Source organism: Nomia melanderi, chromosome 7 (genome assembly GCF_051020985.1).
Source record: "Nomia melanderi isolate GNS246 chromosome 7, iyNomMela1, whole genome shotgun sequence".
Taxonomy (NCBI): domain Eukaryota; kingdom Metazoa; phylum Arthropoda; class Insecta; order Hymenoptera; family Halictidae; genus Nomia; species Nomia melanderi.
The window spans coordinates 9,608,664-9,621,637 of record NC_135005.1 but is presented as its reverse complement, the minus strand read 5'-3'; the positions used below and the strand labels follow the sequence as shown (position 1 = coordinate 9,621,637).

At 37.5% G+C, this 12,974-nt stretch overlaps 1 protein-coding gene across 5 annotated transcripts in view; it reads right to left on the bottom strand.

The window, feature by feature from the left end:
- The window catches only part of magu (SPARC related modular calcium binding-like protein magu), a 39,006-nt gene extending 27,626 nt beyond the window's left edge, over positions 1–11,380 (bottom strand). For 4 of the 5 annotated variants that reach the window (XM_031990860.2, XM_076369306.1, XM_031990861.2 and 1 more), the window contains exon 1: positions 10,653–11,380. In XM_031990860.2, the coding sequence (XP_031846720.1) occupies positions 10,653–10,739 (87 nt within the window). In that variant the 5' untranslated portion in view covers positions 10,740–11,380. The remainder of the gene's footprint in view (positions 1–10,652) is intronic. The other variant, XM_076369311.1, reaches the window with a different exon arrangement.
- Positions 11,381–12,974: the final 1,594 nt, after the last annotated feature.

Here is a 12,974-nt window from a genome sequence, read left to right as displayed (position 1 = left end):
TGATAAATGTGTTTTTAACTATGTTATTAACTGAAATTATAAAAATTCCGACTCACATCATTCGAAGGACTTCAATTATCCACGATAGACTTATAATAGATTTTTCAACTTATGCTTCATTCTACTTATTGCTATTTCAATTTATTTAAAAATGTCAACGTTGCTCGATCTTGATCGAGACCTGCGGACTCTCCCGACCTTGCTGCAAAAATGAATAATGATTCGTGAACAAGAGTAAGGCGCCTATTCCCATCCATCAAGCAACCGGTCGTTTATTAATTAGCCGATCACTCGACACTCGACACTCGACACTCGACATTCGACACTCGACATTCGACACTCGACACTCGAATTCCCCGCGAAACGATAGAACAAGTCCAGTTAACGGTGGGACGAGTGTTAATTACCGAGGCATATCTCGATGGCGACGTCGTCATTGACGGGGGCGCCAATTATCAGAGCGGCAGCACATTTTCCGTGGCAGTCGTTTATTAATTGTAAGTTCGAGCGAGCGCCGCAAACGATAAAAACGCCTAGGAATTGGAACGTATGAAAAAAAAAACGTAGAGGAGGGACTTTTTTTTAGGGACACGGAAGGAAAAAAGGAAAGGGGTGTCACGTGATTATCAAAGGTTGAATACAGTTATGACATCAGTGTCGATTCTTAAAACAGTTATGGAGAATTCACATAAAGTCATAGGGTAGACTGAGACGAATCAAATACACGATGAATTGGATTGTAATACGAATCCAGACTACATTTCAGGTAACGCAAATTATATTTCTCATTCTTTGTTTCGTATTTACAAAAGGAAGATTAAATAATTCTTTACCGATTTTCATTTGTAACGTGCAAGTATTTTTAGTTCTTTGATATCAAGCAGATAATGATTCTATTCCTCTCGAATATAATAACCTGATTGTTACTGGATAAATGTGAAAGAATATATTATAATATATCTGTGATATAATATAATATAATATAATGTAATACAATACCAATACCGATATCGATACGATATGTTAAAATACAATACAATACAATATAACAAAATATATATAATACCAATACAGTTCAAAACCGATACACTTAATAACAGTTATGACTTTACTTCGATTCTCCATAACTGTTTCAATCAGAAGCAACATATAACAGTTTCAAACAGTTATTTTCGGAACCTTTTCAATCCCTGGTGATCACTGACAGGAGACAACTTGTGACAAGCATCGAGATAAAAAGAGAGAAAGAGAGGGAGAGAGAGAAAACCGATTCTTTCCGATCTTCCCAATGGCAAAAGTGTCGAAGCAAGTTGGCGCCACGCGGTACCAGCTGCTCCGTGGTTGACACGGAGAAAATTGATTATAGAGTAGCGGGATTGATTTGATTCGCGATAAACCTCGATATTCTCGATCGATCAGCGATCAAGGTCCTGGCACCTTGGCACACCGGGTCCGCTCCAGCTCGGATTACAAATTTACGATCAATTTATTATAATTACCTTTACAGTGTCTTACTATGTGTTATACATGGAGGGCGATAATTACTATGTAGATCGCAAATTTGATTTATCTGAATCGTTTATAGCATACTACTGTTCAAAATTCTTGCAGTCAATGTCAAAGGATGATCACGCGAAAAGAGGCTGCACCGATTCTTTTTATTGTAAGATGAACGAAATTTGAATAGCTAACATCTTAACTGTTACATTTCAAACAGCATTATTACAGATAATGTCAAACACATACATATTTGTCGAAAAAAAACTCATTGCATATACATAGCTGTGTAATTACATTATAGCTTCGAAATGATTAACTTCGTTACTAAACATGCTAATAACACTAACGACATGCAAATCGTTTCTTCTTCTACACAAATGATGCATATAGTTGGCGAACTATAAATAGAATTCCAGCAATTTAAGTACAGCGTCGTATTAACAATCTTCATTCGTGAGAGAGCATAATTACGCAGCGACAATTTACAATGTACTCTAATAAAGTATAGGATAGATGGCCGGTTCGATTATCTTCCATAACTGAAATTTATTTAGAAATCAAATCTGGCGTTTTAATCCTCTGTTTTCATTTGACTGCGCTTCAATGGAAACATAGCCATCCACTCTGGAATTACCTTACGTAATGAGGATAATGGAGGATAAAGTTTTAATATCGGCGGAACATTAAAAGTGGCTATACAGGCACGAACATACTTTATTACAACATCAGACGTTGCAAGCCTTCGAAACTTTAACACGATATCCCGAGCCACAGCTAAAACGCTACATATTACCTGTTACATCTTATCGTTGAATCTCCAAGCACCGTGATCTAAGTTTATCCAACGCTGTCCGACCAACAACGTATCTCATTACGCCGGCAATACGAAGTTGTAAAATTAAACTGCACACACGCGATGTTGCCCGCCGATGTTCTCGTTCGTTTATTCATAATCTAGTGAACAAACGATCCCCGGCCTCATTAAATACGCGAGCGAACACGGTCACGCGCGTGCTCAGGAATTTCGTCCGTTAACATTGAACGTATGCAAATCCCTGTGCCGAGACAAATTCTTTTCGTTGACACCGCTCCGGGGAAGTCACTTCCGCGTAATCGCGACTTTCTCGCAGCCACGGCGCGCCGGGGGCAGATAAAACGATCTTCTGGGGACCAGCGCAGAACGAGCACCGGTTCGACCGGACACGGAGGTGTCGAAGGTGCACGTGCGCCACTTGACACCCACCAGCCACTGCTGCTGAATCGAATCGAGGGAAGAGACGCAAGGTTGCTTCCAAGTAGTGCTAAATCACTGCTAGGACATCATTCAAAGATGATGGATAGATCCAATAGTTTTGATGTTTTTTATCGCTAATCTGCTATTCGTCAATATGGTTAGACATGACCAATCGAAATTATAAAATTCTGAACTAGAAAGACACCTCTTGCTCCTGTGCTGTCTTGTTAGATATCGAGTCATCTGCCAAATCTACCTTATATCAGAGTTCGAAAATTTCATCGATTTCGATCCTTGAGACAGTTACGAAGGACTGACATTTCGATCTACATCGATTTCGGCTATGGTCTTTTACGTGGGTCACTGCAAACGTTTCGGGAAAGTATAAGAAAAGTCACAAATAAGTATGAACTAACGGTTTTCCAGTGTGTTGCATGAGCACTTTCTAATGTTAAAAATGTAAAGCTTTACAAAAATAACAAGAGCAACTGAATGGTATCGCTAGAAATGGCTAATTCCCGAATCTTTCGCAACAACCTACTCATGTATATATAGAATATCGGTCGTCTTATCCGGTCTAGGACCGTTATTTTTTGGTCCTCGCCTCTATTCTATAACCATTATCTTTTCGGTCCTCATATCTGTCCTAAAACCGATATGGGACCGAAAAAATAATGGTCCTAGGACCGACGTGAGGACCAATATTCTATATATAGATGGCCATAACCATTAGTCACAAAAGTCTACAAAAACTCTAAAGGAAGTACTTATTTATCATAAAATACAAATGTACCGAATATACAAACATAAAATTTGGTCTATAGTTTTACGAGTAGATGTTATGATCATTGGATATATCATTGTTACAATAATACATATTACATCCTCTTTAATACGTCAGTAATAATTGTCCATGGATTTTCGTGGGGACGTATTTTCAATTTAGTCACATCTTTTTAAAGAAAAGAAATATAAAACAATCATCATTGTACCTGAATCTGTAGAAAAACGTAAAACATATCCAGAGGTCACAATTACCAAACCATTAAAGGAATATTTTCTACAGACCATACACACGAAGGCAGTAACAAACGAAATTCCTAAGTACTTCAGTATATTTTGCAGATATCTTCCCCTTTCATAAACTGTAAATATTACATACGTGATATCTAGAGTGCCAATCCCAGCGCACGTTTACTATGCATTTATTTTCTAACTGAACATCTGCCATTTAGCTATTACGGTCGTTTCATTTTTCACGGATGCAATATGTTATTACCGTCGAGAGGTACCCTTTGAACACGTTGTACATACGATCTCATTCTCGATTCAAACGTCGATGAATTCACAATGAATCCAGTGACTATAGCTTGTCGGCCAATAGACGAGTCGCGACTAATGGAACACAATTTTCAATGGCAATGGCCAAAGGATTTCTAAATTTGACAATGTCGTAACTTTCGCGTCTTAATTCTCTCGGGACGAGTAATAATTAATAAGATGCTGGCTGCACGAACGGCGAGCATCAAGCCCAGAAAGAATGTGTCTAAGAAACCTGTTTGGGGAGAGCCAATATCTTACGAGGTCCTCTCCTCTTTCGCTCTTTCTTTATCTCTTTCTCGCCGCTAGTCCGCCGGAGAGCACACGTGTGCACCTTCGCGTGCATTGCGACACGCAGAGCTTCTCCCGAATGCTCAGGTGTTAGCAGATATTCCCCCTTCTGCCTTTTGCGCCTTATTCGTTTTGCATCCACGCCGGTCTGTTTCTTTGTCGTGTCCTCGCATATCCATGCTAAAGGCATAGTAAAGGGCGATATTAAAGGACCAGAAACGCCCAGACACGGTAAAGAGACAGACGTTTTCAAAAAATAGCCGGTAATATGTTATACGTTACAACGATAAGGATCGTGCAGCATTTCTTTAAAAACCCAACTAATTTCAGGATTAAAGCAGACATAGGTGTATAGCTATGGATGCTTTTGGAAATCTTGTTTCCGACGTTCCGTGCAAACGTATAAATGCTCGATAATGGTAAACGTTGAATATATTTCTGAACGTTTTTCTGAGATTCGAAGTTACAAGTGGCAATCATGAAATTTTATAAACATTGCTCAACACTTGATGGCTAGGCTAAGGAACGTGGGTCTAATCGATTAATTTTCATTTTTCTTATACTGCTAATTTACTATTCGCCAATACGATTATACGTAATCAATCGAAACTGTGAAGAAAATTAAAGTATAAATAAAACTATAAACGACCAAGGACGTTGTCGTTCCTATGCAGTCAAACTAGACGTCAAGTCATTTCCCAACTGTGTATACCTCCTGTTTGGCCAGAGTTGCCACTCGGGATGACATAAAGGCAACAAGGGTTGCTCGTTATGTGCTTTGTTTATAGCTTTGATAGGTTACGCGTGATCCTATCGACGAATAGCAAATTTGCATTTAAAACGAGATGAGAAGAGACGAGAACTGACTGATAAGCCCAAAGTGCCAACTCTCGTGCAACGGACGGTACTAGCAGTTCGAAACATCGCGTCGCGTTACCGCATCGGATCGCGCCGTTGGAAGGCGAGTCTTTACAGAACCGTGAGTACATACTCTCGATAAGGATAGAGTATGGTTCGACGCAAACAGAGTAACAAAAACAGATCATAAATCTCCGGCTGACGGAATTCTCCCATGATTGTAAACCTATTTTCCTGTAGCGTTGTGTGCAATACGCTTTTGGGTCAGAAAACGCACGGAACACGCGATTCTGGAACGCGTTCTTGGAAACTGTTCAGCGCGAACAGTCGCGCGTTATCACCGTTCAGGGGGAAAGCTGTTTCGCGGCGTTCACGCGGTCTATACGCATCGGGTACCAGAAAATAATTGGAAGCAATTGTTATCCGGCTCGATGAAAAATTCGACTATCGCGTCTCGCTACCCCTCGCCTCAACAATGTTGGGATATAGTTTACAAACAATTGGAGGGCCGATGAAAGAAGAATTTCTCGCTGGACACTCGGCCGGTGTTATCGTAATTAATTGCGATAACTCGGAAACGAATGACCCCGACATAAATAAATCGCGATTTTCTCCTGAACGCTTGTAAAGAGGATCGTCTATATTCGATTGCCGTATCGCTGGAAAAATTGATTAGTCTTAATCGTTTTATAGGAATATCGGGGAAATATAATTTTGTAACTTACAATTGGGGGAACTCAATTTTTACTGGGTTCGAGTACATAAAGTATTGAACTTTTCAGAGGTATGTTATACAAGTTCAAATAAATCTTATCGGTTTAATGTTATTTTCATGGCGTTAGTAAATATGTACATATATCTTTATGCTATTAAATTGTACAGAAAATTAGTGTAGATTTCTCGTGGATTATATTTAAAATATATTTAAACCTTTAAGAATATACAGCACTAAGTAAGATAAAAAATACTAGTAAAATTGAAAAATCTTTTTAGGTAACATTTAGCAACAGTACCATAATTTTTTCATTATTTAATTTTCTAGCTCTCAGCACCAAAACCTAAAAGACATGGAAACGTTGACGGAGGCAAAGAAAGGAATGCAAGAACGGCAATCAGAATTAGAAAAGGAGGAAAAGGAAATAATATGCAAAAGAGTAGAATGCCACAGAATGAATGATAGTGACAGTGAATGCAAAAAGAGCGAAAGAAGATACGGAAAGGACATTAAAATATACATCGTAGGTAAAGAACACAAAGAATAAAACAGAGAAAGAAAAATAGGTGATTGTAGAAAGAAATTTCTATGGAAGGAGTGGACAGAGGTTGGTGCGAAGTAGAAAATGAAGAAAAAAGGAAAATGATACGAAATCAAAGAATAAAACTGTGGTATGAGAAGAGGGAGTCAACATAAGTTAGAGCAGCAGCGAAGTGTGTGATTGATTATGTGATTGGGGACAGGTTGATATGGGAAGAAGCAAGAAAGTTCAAAGAAGAAGAGGGGATTGATTCGGAATACTGCCTGCTGGTGTCGTAATGAAAGAAGGAGTGAGAAGAACGAAACGAGAGAGGAAGGGAATGAAAGAAGAGAAACAAGACTACTGGACGAAGATGGAAATGGGAGACGCAGAGGGACAGGAGAACACTAAAAAACGCTAAGGGCGAAAGCAAAGGTAGCTATGGAGAAAACGAGGTTTGAGGAAGAGGAGTGAAACAGAAAGAGCTTGATAGAACGAAGAAGAAATGCAGGAAAGAAAGAACACGCGAATGAAAGAACAGGGTGAAACAACGTGTAGGAGGAAAAAAAAAAGGGATAAAGAATATTAACCCTTTACACTCGAAGATTATTCAATGGGAATATTAACATTTTCTGATGAGACATAGATAAGATTTTTTGAAAGTAACTTAAGCAGAAATTACATATTAGTTAAGAAAGAAAGGTATTTTATTTGAATATTCCACGTACTGATGTATTACATGAAGCTTAATATTGAATATCAAACTTTATAATTTTGCTGTATGAAATCAAGTGGCTATTAGGAATCTCCTCTTGAGTGCAAAGAGTCAACAGGGGCGGGGAAATTTAAAATGTAAACATAGTTTTAAAAGTTTTAAAAGAAAAATAAGAAGTTATGGAATACTGAAAGAGATCAGGAAAGAGTAGAAAGAAAGAAAAATTGGAGTGAGGAGTGAATGATTCTAAGATTCTACGAAAGAAAAAGATACGTGAACAGAAGGAACAAAAAGGTGGAAGGGAGAGGGATGGTTATAAGGGATGAATTTAAGGAAAAGGATAAATAGATACAGAGATTGGAAAGAAAAGCAAAAATTTAGATTTCGAAGTTTAATGGATACGTATGAAGAACATAAGAGTGGACCTTCGAGAATTAAAGGAAAAGAAAAAGGAGAATGAAAAGGAAAAGAAAGAAAATGATAAAAATGTAGAGAATTCGGCCGGGAAAAAACACGGACTTCTTACAATAAATTCAAAAAATTTTTTTAAATTCAGACAAATGGGAAAATGTATATGACATTTGGAGAAAAGAAGAAGAAATAATTACAACGTTAAAAAATGTATAGAAAATAAGAAAAGAATGCAGAAAAGATAAATAAATAGATATTAATAAGCAAAGTAAGGTAGGAAATGAAAAGAATACCTTAAGATGAAGATTAAGTAAAGTTGTAAGATAAGAGAAAATATACACATGCATGGATAAATGCTATAAATAGAAATGAATGAGAGAGCGGTATCAAATAAAAAATAGATAGTGTGCAGTTCAATCTAAAGAAAATTTCGATGATAGACGAATAAAGTAATACAATTCCTATTATTATTTACAATTCGATATCATAAAGAACAATAAAATACTAGTCAATCTTTTACTCTTACCTCATAACTGTTTACCTTTGACAAATCGTACAAGTGTTTCCCTTTTTATTTGATAATTTATATTTTCTAGTAAGTTCACAAAAGAAACTCTTTTAAGAGCGATACAAAAATTGCGTAAAAATACATATTGAGTCTTCGTAATAAGACTTACAATTAGAAGGTATTCAATTATGTTAAATTGTAAAGAGGAAAAACGAAAATATTTTAGTGTTGCGTCGCTAATTGGATATCATTGTAAACATCAAGTAAAAGAAAAGAATTTAATTCTATAGAATTACTAATTATATGAGAATCAATTGAATTACTATTGAATTCTAAATATTTATAAGATCGATATAATTGATGACTAATTTATGCATTCACATGCACGCGCACGAAAGATTAATCAGCCCGAAATCCGTACGGAATTGGACGGAACAGAACAACGAGCTCGATGAAATAAAATTTCGTAACGAGAAATCGAAATTATCTTGTTACTTGTTACGGCTGTAAAGGCGGCGAGTTATCGGTGCTCTACATAATTAAGTTAGCAACGAGCATGGTACAAACGAAGTGCTCCGATTAATCATTAGCTCGCAGAGAAAAACGGTGGTATCGCGTATTTCTAATTATATTAAAATAGAAGGAAGGAGAGGAAGAAAAAAGAGGGCCGATGTCGGATCTTTTAATCAAGCGGTGTCGCTTACACCGCTATTTACCTTTCATCTTTGCCTCGTGCAAACAAAAGACTATTTGTATCGCGCGGCGGGATACTTAAGCACTTATTGTTAGAAGGCCAACGCTTGTGTAGCACGCCAAGTGCTAATAATTTTTCTGTTAGCCACCGACTGCAAGAAGTTTCCTCGGCTTTCGAAACCACTGTTGTCGCTGTGATTATTGTGCCGAACAGCTACGCCTAATTACAGCAGAACTCCCAATAACGAAATTAAGAAATTATTGAAAAATAACTGTAACAGTGAGATTCTTCATGAGAAAGTAATACATCTCGAAACAAGTTGGACCAGTATCAAAAAAGGCAATTTAACGCGAGGTTCTGTAACCAAAAATGAAAATGTGTTTTGTGTACATCGTTTAACACCTTACTTTGATTTGTTATCAGTGTACTTGTGTCTTTGTGGTCCGAATTCTTTGTGAGTGGAGTTGCATTTATTGTACATTAATTTATGCCCGAAAGAAATATAGATCTCTGTAACAGCTTTCTAAACTGTATTTGTCAGCTTAATTGATTTAAATTATTTTACCATGTTATACATCGGTGAAGTATGTATATTAAAAGTTTAAAGACGTTTTCTGTAAATAAATTCATTGGTCAGCAAGGTGTTAATAATAGACAATTTTTGAACTTGGAAAGCTATAGTTTATTTCACATAAGTACACAACTTCTTTTTGTATGGATGCGTAGAGAACATATAAAATAAAGTTCGACTCCGTTCTTTTAAATGGAATTATATATTTTTTGATGGAATATTTAATGGAGCTCATCATTCTCTATATAAAAGGGCTGAACTACTTATAGCTAAAAATTTATAAAATGTATTGGTATCTTCAGAAATATAGGTTTACAAAAATTTCTGGAACATCGAATCTAATAAGATACATTCAATTCGAATTTTCATTGTAGAAGTCTTTTAGGTTTTGGTAAGTTTTGTAAGTAGGAGTTTAGTAATTTTAGTCAGTAGTTTGCTCATTTTCTACGAGGCATCCAATTTTAAAAGCTGCTTGCGGTGCATAGTTTGATCTAAATTTATTATCAAAATTTAACAAAAGTGAATTTCGAACACATGGAAATACATAGACCCAAATGTTACTTCCATACTGTTCCATTAATTATTAATAATTATTCTACTAACAATTATTCATTTACTGTTTCTATATTTGAATCTAAAGCATACCGAGACGAATCGGATCGATATAATTTTGCTTTATATTAGCATTAGAACTATCAAATGAGTCAACATGATCTATTCCCGATTTCCTCTTTTACAATTACCGAAAAAGCACAGATACTTCTAAGAAAAACTATTAACGAAGCTGATTCAGTAATAACTAAACTGAATTACAATTCAATTAAAATCTTAATAAACGCAACCTATAGTTTTTATAAAGAAATATGTAAAAGTCAGTTTAAATATCCTGTAGTTCTAGTGTTAACACTTAACCAACCATTTGAAAAAAGAACTGTAACTATAACGTTTTTCATTAACTTTAATCGAAATCATTCCACAGATTTGATTAAAAATCGTGTTTCACAAAAGCAAGAAAGGTGCTTGACGAATTTCGAGTATTCCCAGTTCAAAGCTTATTAAATATCAATAGAAAAAGAACAAACACAATAAATGGTAATGTTAAGGCAAAATTGGAAGATCTTCCTGTTCGGATAGCTAAGATACATTTAAAAAACAACGAAGATACTCGTGTTGCCGATCACGAACGCTTCCCTAACTACGAGTATATTCGTGATTGGCAGCGAATGGGTTGAACGAAGGATCCGAGTGGTTCAGTTGTTTCTTTTCGCAGCAGATACAAGTACTTACTTGTACAAAGGTGTATTTAGTCACTTACCTTGGCCATAGTGATGGTGTTTGCGACGGCATCGAGATGAACGAAGACGGATAGGAGGATGGCAGCGCGTATCATCGGGATCATCATCGTGTCCTCGGCTGGTGGTGGTAGTACGTCCTCGAGGGGCGAAGGACCGAAGCCACTGGTCCGACACGCACGTACTTACACGCACTGGCCACTCACACGCACTCACTGTTCCAGGCACATGGCATCCTCCTTTTCATGATCTCTGTTTGCGTACCGTGTCGCGCGCTGTCTCGCGGATCCTGCCCTCCGTTGCCCACTTTCCTTTTCCCTGGCAAGATTTCGGAGCTGGCAGCGCGCGAATCGAAAGGCGACTCGATTTCCCGTTTTACTTTCCGTGTCGTGTGACTCAACAACGAACGACGACAACCGAGAATACGTAGCGATCAACAAACAATAAATAACCAACAACAGAGAAGCAATAGGGGATAATCAACAAACAGTGAACGACGTACGACGAACAACGAAGGACAAACAGTGAGCGAAGAATAAATAACGAGTAATGGGTAACCAGCAACGATTAATAAACAAACGGTGAACAACAAACAACGGACACCGAACTGAGGGTAGATCTACATGCAAAAGAGGATATCCTCGAGCTAAGGACGCGGACGTGTGTTCAGCCGTGGTAACTCCGGCAACTGCCGCCGAGCAACTGGCACTTGTTCGACCGCTGGAGCAGCCTGTCTCGGCCCGATGGCAGACTCCCCGTTGCAGTTCCTATGTGGCAACGCTCCTCTCTTCACAGCTATCGGGGATTTCGATGATTCTGAAGTGATGGAAACCGGACCTGTTTCGGTCGAGATTCTGTCGCGCGCGGAGGGTGTTCCTGTGAAATGCGTGAAATTTGGCGCCCGCCTTGATACCGAGGGTGAACTTGATCCACGGAAATTGCTCTCACTGTGCAGTAGAACCCCCGATAACGCGGTCAAAAAATTATTGGGAAATAATTAGGAAAGTCAGGTTCTTCGTGAAAAAAGGAATGCAAGTAGAAGACGCGAAGTCGCTGTAACACGGAATTTTTTAATCGAGTTATTTCAATTGTTCGAACGATATTAATTTTATGCTGTATCATTTATTGTTATTTTCGAAATACGTACGAGTGTATCCTGTGTTGCTTGTAGCATGACTTCTTGTTTCAAATAATCGCTTCTGTCTTGTTGACATAATTGATGCAGTTGTATTTGCGTATTGCACATGTGAAAAATCGAGTCATCGCTTCATTAAATTCTTCTTAGAGCTGAAGATTATGTTCTGAACTGAAAAAATAATAAAATCAAATAATTGGTAAATGTATAGTATGATAATGTACATTTCTGTTTATACAAATTTAAGGTAAAGGACGTTTATTTAGGAAGAAAGCAAACTCGTCAATAAAGTGTTTCATTTAAAAATTGATCTTAATCATATTTGAGATTGTGACTGATAGATAAATGATTTAAAAGCTTCTTTCAGCTTCCTCATAAAAATGTCTATTAACTGCTAAACTTGATTCTCACAAGATGATTTTTCATTAAGGAAACACTACTGACTCACTGATAGAATGAATGTAAACTAGAAAGAAATGATTGTAGATAAACAGTTATAATTTCGAAGTAAATGTTAGAACAGTTTTTATAAAATTGCCTCGAGTACCGCATTAGCTAAATAGTAATGAATAATGTAATACTACAAATGGAACAGACGAGGAAGTATTACGAGGAAATATTATGATTTATTTACAGTCCTCACTTTTTCATCTTTCAGCAGTCTATATATATCAGAAGAATAATTATTCCTCGCTGCGAAAACTCATTGTGAAAACACACGAACGCACGTTTCCGGTGTGGTGCGGATCGAGCCAATTTCCAATACGATCGTTCACTTTCTTCTTTGCACGATAGAAGACCGACGGAGGTATGTAAGTATATAGTTCCGTGCGATCGAAGATTCATGAGTCATCAAGAATTCGAAACCGATTCAGAACTGGTTGTTTGGTCGATGGAATGCAGCTTTTAAGCGGGAGCAACCGATCGGGGCTGGCAAGGATGGGGTGTGAAAGGGTGTAGGCTGATTATATGCGTTTAGGACCGGACTTGCACACCTGTGGGCATCCACGTTCCTCATTAAATTTCAATCGGAACCTTGATTTATTCCCAGGAGTCCACTGTTCTTACTGTCACCATGTTCGGCCACGATTGTCCTCCTCGGCGTACCACAAGAAGCCTTGAATTAACAAACAACGTTGCCGCATCCTTTGAATTGATCCTCGCAGAAACAGAATAAATGTTGCTTACTTAATACATTTGTTACCTACCC